Source organism: Coregonus clupeaformis, chromosome 35 (genome assembly GCF_020615455.1).
Source record: "Coregonus clupeaformis isolate EN_2021a chromosome 35, ASM2061545v1, whole genome shotgun sequence".
NCBI classification, from domain to species: Eukaryota; Metazoa; Chordata; class Actinopteri; order Salmoniformes; family Salmonidae; genus Coregonus; species Coregonus clupeaformis.
This window is the reverse complement of record NC_059226.1, coordinates 5,267,609-5,287,254: the sequence shown is the minus strand read 5'-3', so window position 1 is coordinate 5,287,254 and position 19,646 is coordinate 5,267,609. Positions and strand designations below refer to the sequence as shown.

The window sequence follows — 19,646 nt, the reverse complement described above, 5'->3', positions numbered from 1 at the left end:
ACTGCTCCAGAGTCCAATGGCGGCAAGCTTTACACAACTCTAGCCGATGCTTGGCATTGCGCATGGTGATCGTAGGCTTGTGTGCGGCTGCTCAGCCATGGAAACCCATTTCATGAAGCTCTTGATGAACAGTTATTGTGCTGACATTGCTTCCAGAGACAGTTTGGAACTCGGTAGAGAGTGTTGCAACCGAGGACAGCCAATTTTTACGCGCTTCAGCACTCGGCGATCCCGTTCTGTGAGCTTGTGTGGCCTACCACTTTGCGGCTGAGCCGTTGTTGCTACTAAACGTTTCCACTTCACAATAACAGCACTATAACAACATACTATGACGATGCCACGTTGAAAGTCACTGAGCTGTTCAGTAAGGCCATTCTATCTCCAATGTTTTTCCTATGGAGATTGCATGGCTGTGTGCTCAATGTTATACACCTGTCAGCAACGGGTGTGGCTGAAATGGCCAAATCCACTAATTTGAAGGGGTGTCCAAAGACGTTTGTATATATAGTGTATCTGGGATAGACTCTGAGCGGTGTCTTAGAGAAGTAGAGGTGGTCCGGAGAGAGACCGAGAACACTCTGGTGGCGTCACATATTACATATACACACACGTCACACTTCATGCAAGGACGGGTTGCCTCTGAGGTTTTGGCGATAGTAGGGGCAGAATCAAGGGATGCCGGGAAAAAATGTGTTTGTGGGCATGCATATGTGTGTAAGTAGGAAGGGGGAGGCTACAGCTGCAGTAGAAAGATCCCCCCTCTCCCCAAGAGGGGATGCCATTGAGCTCTCCACCCCTCCCTCCCTTCTCCCACCTCCCCCCTGCTGTGGTGTGTGTCCACATGGGCCTGTGGGCGCCACATGCTGAGCTCTGTTTTCCATTGTGTTCTCATTTCCTGACAGGAAAGAAGCGCTCGCTCATTTCACAAAAAAAAAGAAGAAAAAAAAAAAGCCCAAACAGATCGGGCTGCCTGGCTTGGCCCTCTCCCTAACCCTTGAGGCCTTCCAGAAGTTGTGGAGCATCTCAGATATTCTAATGCACTGCAAGTCATGCTCTGCCTTGTGGATAATGAACAGAGGGAGCATAAAGTGACCTTATTCCTATTGTTCCCCCTATGGAGAGCCAAAATGCTTGTGTACTGTATCTTCTGTATGTGTCAATCTGCTACTTTGAATCACACCAAGTCTCCATTTTGTCATTTGTTTTGCTCCCTATTTAAGCAGTCAACACTACTGCTTTCACACGAGAAGATGTTGCTGAGATCTACAGTATATCGTTATCTCTCACCCAGCTGATGCTCATGGAAAACAAAGTGAAAGCCCAAAATTCCCGAGATGATAAATTGGGACTTTGCGAAGGTCAGGGACTTCTCCTGTCCTTGCCAACCGTCCCATTTAAATCACAGAGGAGATAAATGAAAATGGCTGCAGGAATCTCAGGCTGGTGCCTGTGAGCCGGGCTGGTGTGATGTGGGTGGGGTGATGGGTATTTTTAAACCTGGGACGATTACCTCCATCAATAATAGGCCTGGGGGCCCTTACGAATCCCTTGCGTCAACCACAATGAACGCTAATGGGCTAGACGGGCTGCAGTGTGGTTCCGCCCTGCCTGAGAGAGGTGTACAGGGAGCTGTCTTTTCAGATCCTTTAACTTCATGAAAGTTACATGGCACTCCTCCTCGCTGCTGAATTATAAAGAAGTGCTTTTAGTCGCTTAAGAAGCCTCTTTATTCAGAGGCGTCGGCGATAGCCATTTCGAGATGGTTCGAGGATGACAGACATTTAAAGCAAGGCAAATCTTTAAAAGTAGCCTGTGTTACTGTACTTTATTTCTCTTCTCTCTTATTTCATTAAAACCCATCTGCACTCTGTTTCTTATTGGGGATTTCCTGTCCAGCGGTCTATATTTCGGCCTTTATAGCAGCCACTGACCAATTACTGAGTCATGGCACGTAGTAGCAGTTAGGAGTTTTATTTAGCAGCCATTCAGAGGGCAGCCAAATTCTTGGGCCTCTTAGTGAGAGTGGGCTTTGTTTTAGGGGATTCAGAACACTTAACTAAATAATAATTTAAGAGCCGACAGGAATATGAATATAATTAAGTAATAGTGACTAATTACTGTCAGGGATATGCATCTGACTATGGTGCTGGTTGTACTGTGGCAACACAATGGTTCTCATAGAGAGCGTTGGGGAGCAACGGGAGACGCGTGCTCATCAAAGTGATCAAAACGAACATGTGTGATGCACTCCCAAGATGAACTGTGAACTGTTTGTGTTTCTCTGAAGGGATTTCTCTAATAATCACATTTCTCAGTACAGTGGAATGAACTTAATAATATACATAAACTGAGTTAAAAGTAATATAATATCTTTGAGCATGAGAGCAGTTTGTTGTAAACGCAAATAAGGTAGCAAACAACCGATCAAAAGAAAGGTGCACCACAGGGTTCCATTTTAGGACCATTTCTTAACCAAATTCTAAGAATGTTTGTTCCACTAAGTAACACTGGATAGTACTGGTAAATACTCCTGGAACAGGAAAATCAGAAACAGGACAGTATTCCCTGAAGAGGGATTACTCATGGGTCAGACGACTAGTGATGTTCTGTCTGGAGTCTGGACACATCATCAGGGTGAGTTGTCATTGACACAAGCATTACACAAGGCAGAGAGCTCCAGACATAATTGAAATGCCTGCTCCTCCCTTTATATGTAAATGTTTAGACTGAATTCAAAACATTTTATATCATGAATTAGTGAGGGAGACTCACAAATACATGTTCCGAATGTAAAATGCAATCTGACAAAAAGTGGTAAAATCTTAGTCCTCCATCATTACCAAATTAAATATGCACTGAGCAAGACAGAGGACAAATTTGCAGTCGGCAACACTTGCATCTGTCTCCTAAAACGGTTGACAGTTTTATGGATGCCATTTCCTTTGGATGAGAATAATTAAAGTCCCTCAAACAAACATAAACACTGACTTGTTCGCAACTGTGACCACATTAGTACATATTCTAAATTCAATACCGTTTTTTCTTTATAATTGATTTATAGAATTTCAATTCAAAACATTTCCTGATTTGACAAAGATATTAAAAGTGAATTGACTCTGTAGTAATTCAGGCAGTGCCTCAGACAGCCGAGGCAGGAGGCAGGCCCAGCGGTAGCAGTATAGCAGTGGAGGCACTCAGAGGAGTCAGGCTGGGCTTGTTTTGATGCTCTCCATAAAGCCCTCAAATCGCTAAGCCCTTATTTACTGCAGGAGTGGCACTCGAGGAGGAGGAATTAAGAGCTGGCGCCAGAAACACAGCTCTCACTCGCACACCCCTCATCCCCCTTCCCGCCTCAAGTCTCACAGCTCACATTATTACCATTCAAGTCCCCTAAATCAATGCTGAAGTTACCATACTTTCGGAGCGGCGCAAGGGCTCGCAGGACAAAATGTTAAATCAGCAGGGCCGCTCTACCCTATGGCTGGCCTAGGCTGTCAGGGCGCATTTTCAGGGTCAGGGATTTAAACCCGGTGCAGGCATAGTGAACATCGCGCCCCCTCGTATGAGCCCCCCACCCTCCACCCCCCTCCAGACTAGAGGGTTAAAGTGCCATTGCCATCAGCCCCCCCGTGAATCCCCCCTGGTCTGAACTGGCTCATTTACTTTAATCCACAACCCCATGTTCACATTTCTGAGGCAACGATACCATAATATTACACACACAGAAAGTCAGAGACTCAGTACAAGAGACACAGTAGGCAACAAGTTTCTCCCAATACGCAAGGAATTATTCAGGAGGCCAATCATTTTAGCAGATATCAAGAGGAACTTTGCATCAGACGATGTGACACATAGCCATAAAGGGGAGGTGGGGGGTGGTGAGTTATGAAACGGAGAAAGGCATGTCTGCCTGGACTTTAAGACTACAGCTCTGATCAGGAGTGGTTTGGCTGGAATCTTTTAAGGGGATGCAATTTAAACATGGCTGGGAGCTAGCGAGCCTCATAAAAGGACACAAATAATGGACTCCCCTGGCGAGGGCTCCACTGAGAAAGGGAAAGCTCCTCCAGCAGCAGCAGCAGCAGTCTGGCCAGGCAGAGACAGCACATGTCAGCCTTTTTGGGTACGTCAGGGAGCCACTGTTTCCCCGCAAAATCAAAATGTCCGCTATCCCTCACTACATACACACTGTACTGTAGGCTACACACAAACATATCCATAATGGATAAAGGAAAGCTAAGTATAAAATGATCTAGAGTTTTAAATAGCACTCACCTCTGCTTGGAAGCCCTTGAGCAACGGAGCTACCTGCTTTCGCAGATCCTGCAATAGAAAAAAGGGAAAATGATTAACGTCTCATAACAATGCTACGTTGTGGGAGAGCAAAACACAATACATTCCCATATGGTGAAAATGGCCACATCCTCCATTTCCATAGTCTTTAACACCTCAGTCATTGGCTTTATCACCACAATATTGAGCAGAAACCTCTTACAAACAAACCATGTGTTTAGTTTAGAAAAGCCAGGCCCCATTTTCACTACATTTTCAAAAAATCCCTGCTGTCAACTCTGATAGATGAGGCAGGGTTGCCTTTTGTTCCCAGATCCGGAGCATAGAAACACGTTAAACATATGAAAATGGGGATCCTGATTTGTCAAAACCCTCCCTGAGGGAAGGTTTGTTCTCTGGGAAAAGGAGGGAAGAAAAAAACTACAGAATATCACCTTGTGCTACCCTTGAATGAGAGCAGAGAGGATGCTCTGTGCTTAACCCTTTACGCTCGTACCCATATACGGGTTGAAAATGGCAGATTTGGGGACTGATAAATAACTAAATTGGAACGCAGTGGCTGTACAGTAACACTTGATGTCCAAGCTCAGGCTCTGCGTTTCACAGCGCTGTATGGGTTTTGACTGACAGCCGTTTTGAACTTGAGCACCTCGCGCAACAAGAAGTTGCCCCCATCCATCCCGCTAATTGGGCAACTTTTATAAATGTTTGGTTGTCTGAGTGAAGGAAATGCTGTAAATTAAGAGGACTATGTATTTTCAAATATGAGACGTTGAGGATTATAATAAATACAGCTTGATGTCATACAAGCATGCCAAACACCTGTGAATACAAATGTGCACTTCACATTTCCATATCATAAAACTCATGTCATATTCAGTGTCAACGTTTATGATCACTATGTTTGATGTACAATTACAAGATGACATGGCGTCATACCCTGGGTTGTTCTGAACAGAATGAGCTTGTTTGTCTATTGTGAAGAACATTTTCTGCAGCACACGCACCTGAATGCACTCATGACTGTGCACCAATATTATGATCCGTTTCCCTGAATTGCATTGTGAAAGCCTAACACTGTAATATCCTATTTTATAACTTAGCTAGTCATGTCGGCAATAGAACAGGCTTTCAAATGATGCCCACCTGACCCAGATTGTGATTTATAATGGACAGTTTTTGGATTGCCTAAACAACAACAGTAATTGTGTGATGGTGGGAATGCAGGGTTGTGTTTCAAACAAAACAACTGTGTTTGCGCTAGTTCCTCAACAAAACAGCTATGAGAGCTCAAAGAAGCACCTTATAGTTGAAGACTATTCTTTGAGTCAAAAGTGCATTGAAATTACGTAGGAACTGTGCACACTTTGGAGAGGTGTGTGGCCACTTGGAGACACCAGTTAGTCATCTCACTCAAACCCTTCTCATTTTTTTGTCTTATGTTGCACCTACCCCACACTTTCCAGGAATATTCTTATCATGTTACTGAATGTATCCAGAGTATTATCAGATTTAGTTTTCAACAAATGTGGCGAAAAGTACAACAGAGCAGTGTAATGTTTGGATTCAGTCTTGTTTCAGGTGAACTGTTGTGTCCTCAACTTTGGTGTAATAATTTTCCCATAATCTCCAAACTGTTCCATTTCAATTGCTACCATGGTCATGCATATGCTTTTCATATTTATTCTGTAAGAAACATTTCAGTTTAGCCCTATCCATATAGGCCAATTCCCATGAGTGTAAAGAGTTAAAGGAAAAGCGTACAAGAAGGCAGGCAGCATACCTTTATTAGCACATTTCCTCTCTCTCTCCCTCTCAACCTCTCTCCCTCTCAAACAACCTCTCTCACCCAACCTCTCTCTCACCCAACCTCTCTCTCACACAACCTCTCTCTCACACAACCTCTCTCTCACACAACCTCTCTCTCACACAACCTCTCTCTCACACAACCTCTCTCTCACACAACCTCTCTCTCACACAACCTCTCTCTCACACAACCTCTCTCTCTCCTCCTCGTGCCCTCTTTTTGCCACTGCACACATTCTGCATGACTCAGTTGTTTCTGGTTAAATTACCAATCATGCAAAAAGTTTATTTTTATTTTTTATAAATAGCGACGCTACATGCAAATGTGAGCTCTGTTCATTAATTAACTTCTAAAAGCACTGTTAGGCCTGAAAAACGGGCCAACTTCAACAGCCGGCTATTTCTGTAGCGTTATGTGCCTGCTTAACTTGTGAGAAACTGGGTTGAGTGTCGAATCTGCGGTCTGCGTGGATGAAAATAAAATGAAGCGCTCCAATTAAAACAAACTGCTCCATTGTTCCGACCTTACTCAACCAATGATTAATCACATCTTGGGCAACCTACAGTGGAGCGATTGCAACGCCTCGCCATTAAAGTATATCTGATTATGGCCGATTTCAATGTCTATTTTCATTTGAACAGAGCAGGCGTGTTTGATAATTAAATTAAATTAAATTAAATACACCCCTGAATAAATCTCAGCTGGGCACAAAAAGGCCTTACATGAGGCCTCCCTATAGGAATGCACAGCATGCTCCCAAACAGAACTGACCACTGTAACTGAGTTAGCAGCAGCCGACATTGGACAAGTGGAAATTTCAGTCACGCTCAGGATACAGCAGAGGTGTACTCTGTGACACTTGCAAAGCACATGTGTGTCCTATGACACAATATAACCTCTGTAACCTATTACTGAAACCTTGCGTCATATATTTTAAAGTGATCAACTCTAACTTGCAGAGTAGGCATAACAACTATGTGAAATTAAGAGCTTTTAAATGCATGGGTCTCGGTCGTATCCTCTCCCCCCTCTCTCGTCTCACTTTCTCTCACTCCATTTTGATAACCCGTTTAAGTGTGCTTCCTATGACTGGCTGATGTGTACACCAGTATGCCCTCTTTCCACCCTTTCCCTCCCTCCCCTCTTCCTCTCAGGAGCCTCTCTGTCAGAATCTGGGGGCTGGCTGACACAGGCCATGCCATGCTTTGCTGAGCTAGGCAAAATGCTAGGCTAACGTTAGCTAGCTAGCGTGTTGGACTTTTCCCACTCCCCGGGAGGGAGCAGCTGGGCCTGCTAATCGCCCGTCGGCACTGGCTACTGTACAGATGACATTTATGTAAGCGGCGCACCAGAAGAGGAAACATCGCTCAACATCTGGTTTCAACATAACACTCCTGCCCTGGCCAAGAGATCTCCCAAGTCTTCTGGATCTCGACAGGGACACACGCACTCACACACACCAAGACAATCTGCTTGAGATCAGCAAATTCAATTGTCCCGAATTTGCTATACAGAGAGCCCTACTGCATAAAACTGATCTTCACATTCTGACTGATGGATAAAAAGACTTAACGGTAATGACCAAGTGACCAATAACGGCTAGCCCAGTAAACACTGATCTTCAGGCCAGAGTGACTGAGGACGGTATTCAACCTGGGGTCCTGCAGGGGACCCGCAAAAATATATATTTAAATTGTTTAGTATTTATTATTATTTTCTATGTTTTTATGAACATCGCTTGAAACAGAATAAAGGCATTTTGAATTACATACCTACAGTAGAAAAGAGGTGAGTATGTTCTTTATAATGATGTCATATTGATTTCTCAACTCCTAATATTGAGCAAATTACACTAATTGGAGCTAATTATACTTGCTGGAGTATGTAACGTTGGCTTTGAAAAAGCACCCGCGAGTTCCAGTCGCAGAAAGTGCCGCTGGCTGCTGGTAAGCTTTCATTTTTGCCAAAACATGGCTAACCTTTGTTTAACCAGCTAAACAGCTGTTATTAGCAAAAAGGTGTTTGGAGTTACCTTTCTAGATAATAGGCTATGTTAGATTTTCTCATAAAATAAAAATGTATTCATCACACGCTTCGTAAACAACAGGTGTGGACTAACAGTTAAGTGCTTACTTACGGGCCTTTCCCAACAATGCAAGGAGAAAGAAAGAGAAATAATAGAAAAGTAAAACATGTAAAAAAGTAATAATAGATACACGATGAGTAACGATAACTTGGCTATATACAAGGGGTACAAGTACCAAAACGACGGGTATGAGGTAATTGAGGTAGATACAGTGCATTCGGAAAGTATTCAGACCCCTTGACTTTTTCCACATTTTTGTTATGTTACAGCCTTATTCTAAAATGGATTTAATAAATTTTTCCCCTCATCAATCTACACAGAATACCCCATAATGACAGTGAAAACAGGTTTGAAAAATCTATTCAAAATAAAAAACAGAATTACCTTATTTAAATAAGTATTCAGACCCTTTGCTATGAGACTCGAAATTGAGCTCAGCTGCGTCCTGTTTCCATTGATCATCCCTGAGATGTTTCTACAGCTTGATCAAATCAAATCAAATTGTATTTGTCACATGCGCCGAATACAACAGGTGTAGACCTTACAGTGAAATGCTTACTTACAAGCCCTTAACCAACAATGCAGTTTTAAGAAAGAATACCAAAATAAATCACAGAAAAATACAATATAAAATAATACGAAATAAAAGTAACAAATAATTAAGAGCAGCAGTAAAAATAACAATAGCGAGGCTATATACAGGGGGTACCGGTACCGTGTCAATGTGCGGGGGCACCGGTTAGTTGAGGTACAGTGGGGAGAACAAGTATTTGATACACTGCCGATTTTGCAGGTTTTCCTACTTAGAAAGCATGTAGAGGTCTGTAATTTTTATCATAGGTACACTTCAACTGTGAGAGACGGAATCTAAAACAAAAATCCAGAAAATCACATTGTATGATTTTTAAGTAATTAATTTGCATTTTATTGCATGACATAAGTATTTGATCACCTACCAACCAGTAAGAATTCCGGCTCTCACAGAACTGTTAGTTTTTCTTTAAGAAGCCCTCTTGTTCCCCCCTCATTACCTGTATTAACTGCACCTGTTTGAACTCGTTACCTGTATAAAAGACACCTGTCCACACACTCAATCAAACAGACTCCAACCTCTCCACAATGGCCAAGACCAGAGAGCTGTGTAAGCACATCAGGGATAAAATTGTAGACCTGCACAAGGCTGGGATGGGCTACAGGACAATAGGCAAGCAGCTTGGTGAGAAGGCAACAACTGTTAGGCGCAATTATTAGAAAATGGAAGAAGTTCAAGATGACGGTCAATCACCCTCGGTCTGGGGCTCCATGCAAGATCTCACCTCGTGGGGCATCAATGATCATGAGGAAGGTGAGGGATCAGCCCAGAACTACACGGCAGGACCTGGTCAATGACCTGAAGAGAGCTGGGACCACAGTCTCAAAGAAAACCATTAGTAACACACTACGCCGTCATGGATTAAAATCCTGCAGCGCACGCAAGGTCCCCCTGCTCAAGCCAGCGGATGTCCAGGCCCGTCTGAAGTTTGCCAATGACCATCTGGATGATCCAGAGGAGGAATGGGAGAAGGTAATGTGGTCTGATGAGACAAAAATATAGCTTTACTGGCCCCCCGTGGGAAACGAACCCTGGCGTTGCAAGAGCCATGCTCTACCAACTGAGCTACGAAACATATAGATAAAAACTTGGTAAATAGCATGGTCTACAGCTTATCATGAGGTATTCTAACTCATGCGAGCAGAACCTTGAGATTTCCTTAATATTAGAGATGGCGCACCAGCTGTTGTTAAAAAGACACAAAACACACCCCCTTGAGCTTACCCAACGCTGCTGTTTTGTCCTACCTATGCATAGAAAAACCAACAAGAATATTATCCATGTCCTTGTTCAGCCAAGTTTCTGAGAAACATAGGATATTACAGTTTTTCAGGTCCCGTTGATAGGATAGTCTCGAATGGAGCTCGTCCAGTTTGTTCTCCAGCGATTGTATATTCGCAATAGAACAGAGGATAGAGGAAGTTTATTTACTCTCTGCTGTAGTTTCATCAGGGTGCAAGTACGTCGACCTCTGTATCCCCGTCTCTTTCTCTTGTCAGTGATTAGGGCCTGGTCCGGGGTGAGCATTATGTCCTGCGCCGCCGACTCATTGAAGTAGAAATCTTTATCCAAATTGAGGTTAGTGATTGCTGTTCTGAAGTCCAGAATCTCTTTTTGTCATAGATGGCTGAAACATTATGTACAGTGAGGGAAGTATTTGATCCCCTGCTGATTTTGTACTTTAAGAGTGTGCTCAGCTCGTTACCTGTACACCTGGGAGTCAGAAATCTTTCTGATTGAGAGGGGGTCAAATACTTATTTCCCTCATTAAAATGCAAATCAATTTATAACATTTTTGACATGCGTTTTTCTGGATTTTGTTGTTGTTATTCTGTCTCTCACTGTTCAAATAAACCTACCATTAAAATTATAGACTGATAATTTCGTTGTCAGTGGGCAAACATACAAAATCAGCAGGGGATCAAATACTTTTTTCCCTCACTGTACCAAAAAAGTTAAGATCAGCGCAAAAAAAACCAAATAAATATCAGAATTGGTCAAAAGCCCATAAAACAGCCACCAATTGATCCAAGATGGCGTAGCAGTGCGGTCGCTTTTATTTCATCGTCCTTGTGTAAATATCCCGTTTCTTGTTTTTTTTTGTCTATTTTGTATATATCTCTCAATTTTTACTTTTCATTCTTTAACTAAATATACTTTCCTGCAACCCGCCTCACCCAACGTGGAAAGGATTCTATTATTTCTTTATAACTTTCATCAAGAACCGTAAGCTGATACTAGTGTAGCCGCAACTAAATGGCTACCTGCTATTAGTCACCGTTAGCGTCTTCACCACTGTCCGTGGCCTACACTATCCACCAGCCAGCTCTAGCTCTAGCCTGGACAATTCGTCGGCCAGTCTGCACAGCGTGCTATCGACCCAGCGTGCTATCGACCCAGAGCTTATTGGACTTTCTGCCGGAATCACTGGACCCTAGCGCCGGATCATCACAACCAGCTAGCTAGCTGCAACCTGTTGTTGGCTGATTACCATTGCCCTATAGCAAGCACCAGTTAGCCTTGAGCTAGCCTCAGGCCCATCTCCCGGCTATCTACCTCTCTGTCAACCGGACGGGACCTCCTAGTGTTGACACTGAGCCCCGCCCGATCCAACACGACTGGTTTGCCGACGAAATAGTCTGATGTGGTTTCATCAGGCTTCCAGTTGCGACGACCACGAAGATCCATCTGCCAGCCCTGGCCCGCTAGCACACGCAAACTACAACTGTGCTCCCTGCTAGCTGTGCTGAAGCACCAATTTGAACTGCTCTCGAACTCACATATTGCTGTTCACTGGACCTTATGATCACTCAGCTGCACAGCTGATGCCTGCTGGACTGTTCCTTTACACGGTACCCTGTCCTGTTTATTCTGTTTAGTCTTAGCCCAAACGTTATCGCTATTTCCAGTTGTTGTCTTAGCTCTCTCTAATAACACCTGTGACTGCTTTATGCCTCTCTCCCATGTCAATTATGCCTTGCCTATTGCTGTTTGGGTTAGTTCTTATTATACAATTTCACTGTAGAACCCCTAGTCCCTCTCAAACTGCCTCATATAGTTCCTTTGTTCCACCCCCCATACACGCCGAGACCGGCTCAATCGGTGCCTCCAATGACGCTATCTCTTTCATTGTTACCCAACGCTTAGGGTTACCTGAACTGTACTCATATCCTTCCATATCCTTTTCTGTACATAATGCCCTGAATCTTTTCTACAACGCCCGGAGAACTGCCCCCTTTATTCTATGTACCCAACGCACTAGAAGACCAGTTCTTAAAGCCTTTAGTCGTATCCTTATTCTAATCCTCCTCTGTTCCTCTGGTGATGTAGAGGCTAACCCAGGCCCTGCAGCCCCCCAGTATCACTCCTACTCCCCAGGAGCTATCATTTGTTGACTTCTGTAACCGTAAAAGTCTTGGTTTTCTGCACATAAATATCAGAAGCCTCCTTCCTAAGTTTGAGTTATTCACTGCGTTAGCACACTCCGCCAACCCTGATGTTCTAGCAGTGTCTGAATCCTGGCTTAGGAAGGCCACCAAAAATTCTGAAATTTCCATCCCCAACTATAACATTTTCCGTCTAGATAGAACTGCCAAAGGGGGTGGAGTTGCAATCTACTGTAGAGATAGCCTGCAGAGCTCTATCATACTATCCAGGTCTGTGCCCAAACAGTTTGAGCTTCTACTTCTAAAAATCCACCTTTCCAGAAATAAATCTTTCACTGTTGCCGCTTGCTACAGACCCCCTCTCAGCCCCCAGCTGTGCCCTGGACACCATATGTGAATTGATTGCCCCCCATCTATCCTCAGAGTTCGTACTGCTTGGTGACCTAAATTGGGATATGCTTAACACCCCGGCCATCCTACAATCTAAACTAGATGCCCTCAATCTCACACAAATTATCAACGAACCTACCAGGTACAACCCTAAATCCGTAAACATGGGTACCCTCATAGATATCATCCTGACTAACTTACCCTCTAAATACACCTCCGCTGTCTTCAACCAGGATCTCAGCGATCACTGTCTTATTGCCTGCGTCCGTAACGGGTCCGCGGTCAAACGACCACCCCTCATCACTGTCAAACGCTCCCAAAAACACTTCAGCGAGCAGGCCTTCCTAATTGACCTGGCCCAGGTATCCTGGATGGATATAGATCTCATTCCGTCAGTAGAGGATGCCTGGTTGTTCTTTAAAAGTAATTTCCTCTCAATCTTAAATAGACATGCCCCATTCAAAAAATACAGAACTAAGAACAGATATAGCCCCTGGTTCTCCTCAGACTTGACTGCCCTTGACCAGCACAAAAACATTCTGTGGCGTACTGCATTAACATCAAATAGCCCCCGCGATATGCAACTTTTCAGGGAAGTTAGGAACCAATATACACAAGCAGTTAGGAAAGCAAAGGCTAACTTTTTCAAACAGAAATTTGCATCCTGTAGCACTAACTCCAAAAAGTTTTGGGACACTGTAAAGTCCATGGAAAATAAGAGCACTTCCTCCCAGCTGCCCACTGCACTGAGGCTAGGAAACACTATCACCACCGATAAATCTACAATAATCGAAATTTCAACAAGCATTTTGCTACGGCTGGCCATGCTTTCCACCTGGCTACCACTACCCCGGCCACCAGCTCTGCACCCTCCGCTGCAACTTGCCCATGCCCCCCCGCTTCTCCTTCACACAAATCCAGACAGCTGATGTTCTGAAAGAGCTGCAAAATCTGGACCCCTACAAATCATCTGGGCTAGACAATCTGGACCCTTTCTTTCTAAAACTAGCCGCCGAAATTGTCGCAACCCCTATTACTAGCCTGTTCAACCTCTCTTTCGTAACGTCTGAGATCCCCAGAGATTGGAAAGCTGCCGCGGTCATCCCCCTCTTCAAAGGGGGGTGACACTCTAGATCCAAACTGTTACAGACCCATATCCATCCTGCCCTGCCTTTCAAAAGTTTTTGAAAGCCAAGTCAACAAACAGATCACCGACCATTTCGAATCCCACCGTACCTTCTCCGCTATGCAATCCGGTTTCGAGCTGGTCATGGGTGCACTTCAGCCACGCTCAAGGTCCTAAACGATATTATAACCGCGATCGATAATAGACAGTACTGTGCAGCCGTTTTCATTGACCTGGCCAAGGCTTTCGACTCTGTCAATCACCGCATTCTTATTGGCAGACTAAATAGCCTTGGTTTCTCAAATGACTGCCTCGCCTGGTTCACCAACTACTTCTCAGATAGAGTTCAATGTGTCAAATCGGAGGGCCTGTTGTCTGGACCTATGGCAGTCTCTATGGGGGTGCCACAGGGTTCAATTCTTGGGCCGACTGTTTTCTCTGTGTATATCAATGACGTCGCTCTTGCTGCTGGTGACTCTCAGATCCACCTCTACGCAGACGACACCATTTTGTATACATCTGGCCCTTCATTGGACGCTGTGTTAACAAACCTCCAAACGAGCTTCAATTCCATACAACACTCCTTCAGTAGCCTCCAACTGCTCTTAAACACTAGTAAAACTAAATGCATGCTCTTCAACCGAACGCTGCTTGCACCCGCCCACCCGACTAGAATCACTACTCTCGACGGGTCTGACCTAGAGTATGTGGACAACTACAAATATCTAGTTGTCTGGTTAGACTGTAAACTCTCCTTCCAGACTCACATTAAGAATCTCCAATCCAAAGTTAAATCTAGAATCGGTTTCCTATTTCGCAACAAAGCCTCCTTCACTCATGCTGCCAAACATGCCCTCGTAAAACTGACTATCCTACCGATCCTTGACTTCGGCGATGTCATTTACAAAATAGCCTCCAACACTCTACTCAGCAAATTGGATGTAGTCTATCACAGTGCCATCCGTTTTGTCTCCAAAGCCCCATATAATACCCACCACTGTGACCTGTACGCTCTTGTTGGCTGGTCCTCACTACATATTCGTCGCCAAACCCACTGGCTCCAGGCCATCTATAAATCACTGCTAGGCAAATCCCCGCCTTATCTTAGCTCATTGGTCACCATAGCAACACCCACCCGTAGTCTGCGCTCCAGCGGGTATATCTCACTGGTCATCCCCAAAGCCAACACCTCCTTTGGCCGCAATTCCTTCCAGTTCTCTGCTGCCAATGACTGGAACAAATTGCAAAAATCTCTGAAGCTGGAGACACTTATCTCCCTCACTAACTTTAAGCATCAGTTGTCAGAGCACCTTACCGATCACTGCACCTGTACACAGCCCATCTGAAATTAGCCCGCCCAACTACCTCATCCCTATATTGTTATTTATTTTGCTCATTTGTACCCCAGTATCTCTATTTGCACATCATCTCTTGCACATCTATCATTCCAGTGTTAATACTAATTGTAATTATTTTGCACTATAGCCTATTTTATTGCCTTACCTCCATAACTTGCTAAATTTGCACACACTGTATATATATGTATTTCTGTTGTATTTTTTTGACTTTGTTTTGTTTTACCCCATATGTAACTCTGTGTTGTTGTTTTTATCGCACTGCTTTGCTTTATCTTGGCCAGGTCGCAGTTGTAAATGAGAACTTGTTCTCAACTGGTTTACCTGGTTAAATAAAGGTGAAATAAAAAATAAAATACATTCCAGCACCATTCTCTGAAAACCCCAATTATATTGAGTAGAGGTCAAAATAATGAAAGACTATTACATTTTACATTTTAGTCATTTAGCAGACACTCTTATCCAGAGCGACTTACAGTTAGTGAGTGCATACATTTTCATACTGGTCCCCCGTGGGAATCGAACCCACAACCCTGGCGTTGCAAGCGCCATGCTCTACCAACTGAGCTACACGGGACTATCTACCAAATCTATTAATTTTTAAATGTTGATTATTTCACCTTTCCAACCACTTAACAAGGATTGTTATGGTGGTGGCACTGGCAATATAGTAGAATTTTTATTTTAATTTTTTTATGTTATGGTATATGCCATGTAGATGATGCTGGATGGTATGTTTGATCAGGCCAGAAGAGACAGTAGGTGAGGTATGGCAATGTATATGGAGACGAATGAAGTATGGATGGCAGTTGAACCTGTAGGCAGCATACAGTACGCAGGCAGGGTAGTATGGTAAATAGCTCCAGAGAGAGAGAGAGAGAGAGAGAGAGAGAGATGTCTTCCTGTGTGCAACCTATATCCCCCCACTAGAATCCCCATACTTTAATGAAGACAGCTTCTCCATCCTGGAGGGGGAAATCAATCACTTCCAGGCCCAGGGACATGTACTTGTCTGTGGCGACCTAAATGCCAGAACTGGACAAGAACCTGACACCCTCAGCACACAGGGGGACAAACACATACCTGGAGGTGACAGCATTCCCTCCCCATATGCCCCCCTAGGCACAACTACGACAACATAACCAACAAAAACGGGTCACAGCTCTGTCGCACGCTGGGTATGTACATAGTCAACGGTAGGCTTCGAGGAGACTCCTATGGTAGGTACACCTATAGCTCATCTCTTGGCAGTAGTACAGTAGACTACTTTATCACTGACCTCAACCCCGAGTCTCTCAGAGCGTTCACAGTCAGCCCACTGACACCCCTATCAGATCACAGCAAAATCACAGTCTACTTGAACAGAGCAATACTCAAATCATGAGGCATCAAAGCCAAAGGAACTGAATAATATTAAGATATGCTACTGATGGAAGGAAAGTAGTGTAGAAACCTACCAAAAAACAATTAGGCAACAACAAATTCAATCCCTTTTAGACAACTTCCTGGACAAAACCTTTCACTGTAATAGTGAAGGTGTAAACGTGGCAGTAGAAAACCTAAACAGTATATTTGACCTCTCAGCTTCCCTATCAAATCAAAAAAAATCAGCTCAATGTAATTGAAGAATCCATAGACTAACCACTTCTGGGAAAATTGGAAAACACTAAACAAACAACAGTTATCTATCCAAAACAGAGATGTATGGGTAAACCACTTCTCCAATCTTTTGGCCCTATAACAAAGAACAAACAGCAAAAACATATACATGATCAAATACAAATCTTAGAAATAAACTATTAAAAACTACCAGAACCCACTGGATTCTCCAATTACATTGAATGAACTACAGGACAAAATACAAACCCTCCAACCCAGAAAGGCCTGTGGTGTTGATGGTATCCTCAATGAAATGATAAAATATACAGACCACAAAGTCCAATTGGCTATACTTAAACTCTTTAACATCATCCTTAGCTCTGGCATCTTCCCCAATATTTAGAACCAATGACTGATCACCCCAATCCACAAAAGTGGAGACAAATTTGACCCCAATAACTACCGTGGGATATGCGTCAACAGCAACCTTGGGAAAATCCTCTGCATTATCATTAACAGCAGACTCTTACATTTCCTCAGTGAAAACAATGTACAGAGCAAATGTCAAATTGGCTTTTTACCAAATTTCCGTACGAAAGACCATGTATTCACCCTGCACATCCTAATTGACAAACAAACAAACCAAAACAAAGGAAAAGTATTCTCATGCTTTGTTGATTTAAAAAAAGGCCTTTGACTCAATTTGGCATGAGGGTCTGCTATACAAATTGATGGAAAGCGGTGTTGGGAGAAAAACATACAACATTATAAAATCCATGTACACAAACAACAAGTGTGCGGTTAAAATTGGCAAAAAAACACACACATTTCTTTCCACATGGCCGTGGGGTGACACAGGGATGCAGCTTAAGCCCCACCCTCTTCAACATATATATCAACGAATTGGCAAGAGCACTAGAACAGTCTGCAGCACACGGCCTCACCGTACTAGAATGTGAAGTCAAACGTCTACTGTTTTCTGATGATCTGGTGCTTCCGTCACCAACCAAGGAGGGCCTACAGCAGCAACTAGACCTTCTGCACAGATTCTGTCAGACCTGGGCCCTGACAGTAAATAATGGTGGTCCAAAAAAGGTCCAGTTGCCAGGACCACAAATAGAAAATTCCATCTAGACACCGTTGCCCTAGAGCACACAAAAAACTATACATACCTCGGCCTAAACATCAGCGCCACAGGTAACTTCCACAAAGCTGTGAACGATCTGAGAGACAAGGCAAGAAGGGCCTTCTATGCCATCAAAAGGAACATAAAATTCGACATACCAATTAGGATCTGGCTAAACATACTTGAATCAGTTATAGAACCCATTGCCCTTTATGGTTGTGAGGTCTGGGGTCCGCTCACCAACCAAGAATTCACAAAATTGGACAAACACCAAATTGAGACTCTGCATGCAGAATTCTGCAAAAATATCCTCCATATACAACGTAAAACACCAAATAATGCATGTAGAGCAGAATTAGGCCGATACCCGCTAATTATCAAAATACAGAAAAGAGCCGTTAAATTCTACAACCACCTAAAAGGAAGCAATTCCCAAACCTTCCATAACAAAGCCATCACCTACAGAGAGATGAACCTGGAGAAGAGTCCCCTAAGCAAGCTGGTCCTGGGCCTCTGTTCACAAACACAAACAGACCCCACAGAGCCCCAGGACAGCAACACCATTAGACTCAACCAAATCATGAGAAAACAAAAAGATAATTACTTGACATATTGGAAAGAATTTACAAAAAAACAGAGAACTAGAATGCTATTTGGCCCTAAACAGAGAGTACACAGTGGCAGAATACCTGACCACTGTGACTGACCCAAAATTAAGGAAATCTTTGACTATGTACAGACTCAGTGAGCATAGCCTTGCTATTGAGATAGGCCGCCGTAGGCAGACTTGGCTCTCAAGAGAAGACAGGCTATGTGCACACTGCCCACAAAATGAGGTGTAAACTGAGATGCACTTCCTAACTTCCTGCCAAATGTATGACCATATTAGAGACACATACTTCCCTCAGATTACACAGACCCACAAAGAATTCGAAAACAAATCCAATTTGGATAAACTCCCATATCTATTGGGTGAAATACCACAGTGTGCCATCACAGCAGCAATATTTGTGACCTGTTGCCACAAGAAAAGGGCAACCAGTGAAGAACTACACCATTGTAAATACAACCTATATTTATGTTGATTTTTTTTCCTTTTTGTACTTTAACTATTTGCACATCATTATAACACTGTATATAGACATAATGACATTTGAAATGTCTTTATTATTTTGTAATGTTTACTGTACATTTTTTATTGTTTATTTCACTTTTCTTTATTATCTATTTGACTTGCTTTGGCAATGTACATTTTTTTCCCATGCCAATAAAACCCTTCAATTGAAATGAATTGAGAGAGAAAGGGGGGTGTAAACAGCAGGGCTTCCCCCTCTCCCTCCCTCCACCACCAGGAAGCTCCCCATCCTGGAAACCAGGCCAGCACTCAAGGGAGGCAAGCTTGCAGGTACCCCACCCCCCAAACCCCCACACCACCCCACCCACCCACACCAGTCTCAGAGAGCTGGAGGGAGCAGCGGGAGAGAGAGAGAGTGAGAGAAGAGGAAAGGAGGGGAGAAAGAGAGAAAGATGGTGAGGAGTGTAAGGGAGGAGAAGAGGGGAAGAGGATGAGAGTGATACCAAAATGAGTTCACAAGCTTTACTTCAGACATGGCAGCCATCACCTAACCTTTCCTCAGGAATCCCTCCACTGGCTGCCACCATTTAACCAAATACCATCTAAGCACAACGGCCACATGAACACAGTTTCTTCTAGGCCAGCCTTTCCTTCCCCCAGTGACAGTCCGGGGACATAGACAATGGCTTCTTTTCATATTCAGCTTTTAAGTAATCCTCCCTCCCCTTTTAATTGTCGACCCACTGAGTGGCTCTCGTTTTGTGTTTGAGTGCATTGGACCTGTGCGGTCATTGTTCAATGAAATAAGCAG

The 19,646-nt window shown here is 43.6% G+C and overlaps 1 protein-coding gene across 1 annotated transcript in view; it reads right to left on the bottom strand.

Annotated features, from left to right (window-relative positions):
- LOC121550327 (homeobox protein cut-like 1) overlaps nucleotides 1-19,646 on the bottom strand; it is a 252,369-nt gene that overhangs the window by 94,696 nt on the left and 138,027 nt on the right. Inside the window, exon 3 of the mRNA XM_045210770.1 lies at nucleotides 4,276-4,323. Coding sequence (XP_045066705.1) covers nucleotides 4,276-4,323 — 48 coding nt within the window. The remainder of the gene's footprint in view (nucleotides 1-4,275; nucleotides 4,324-19,646) is intronic.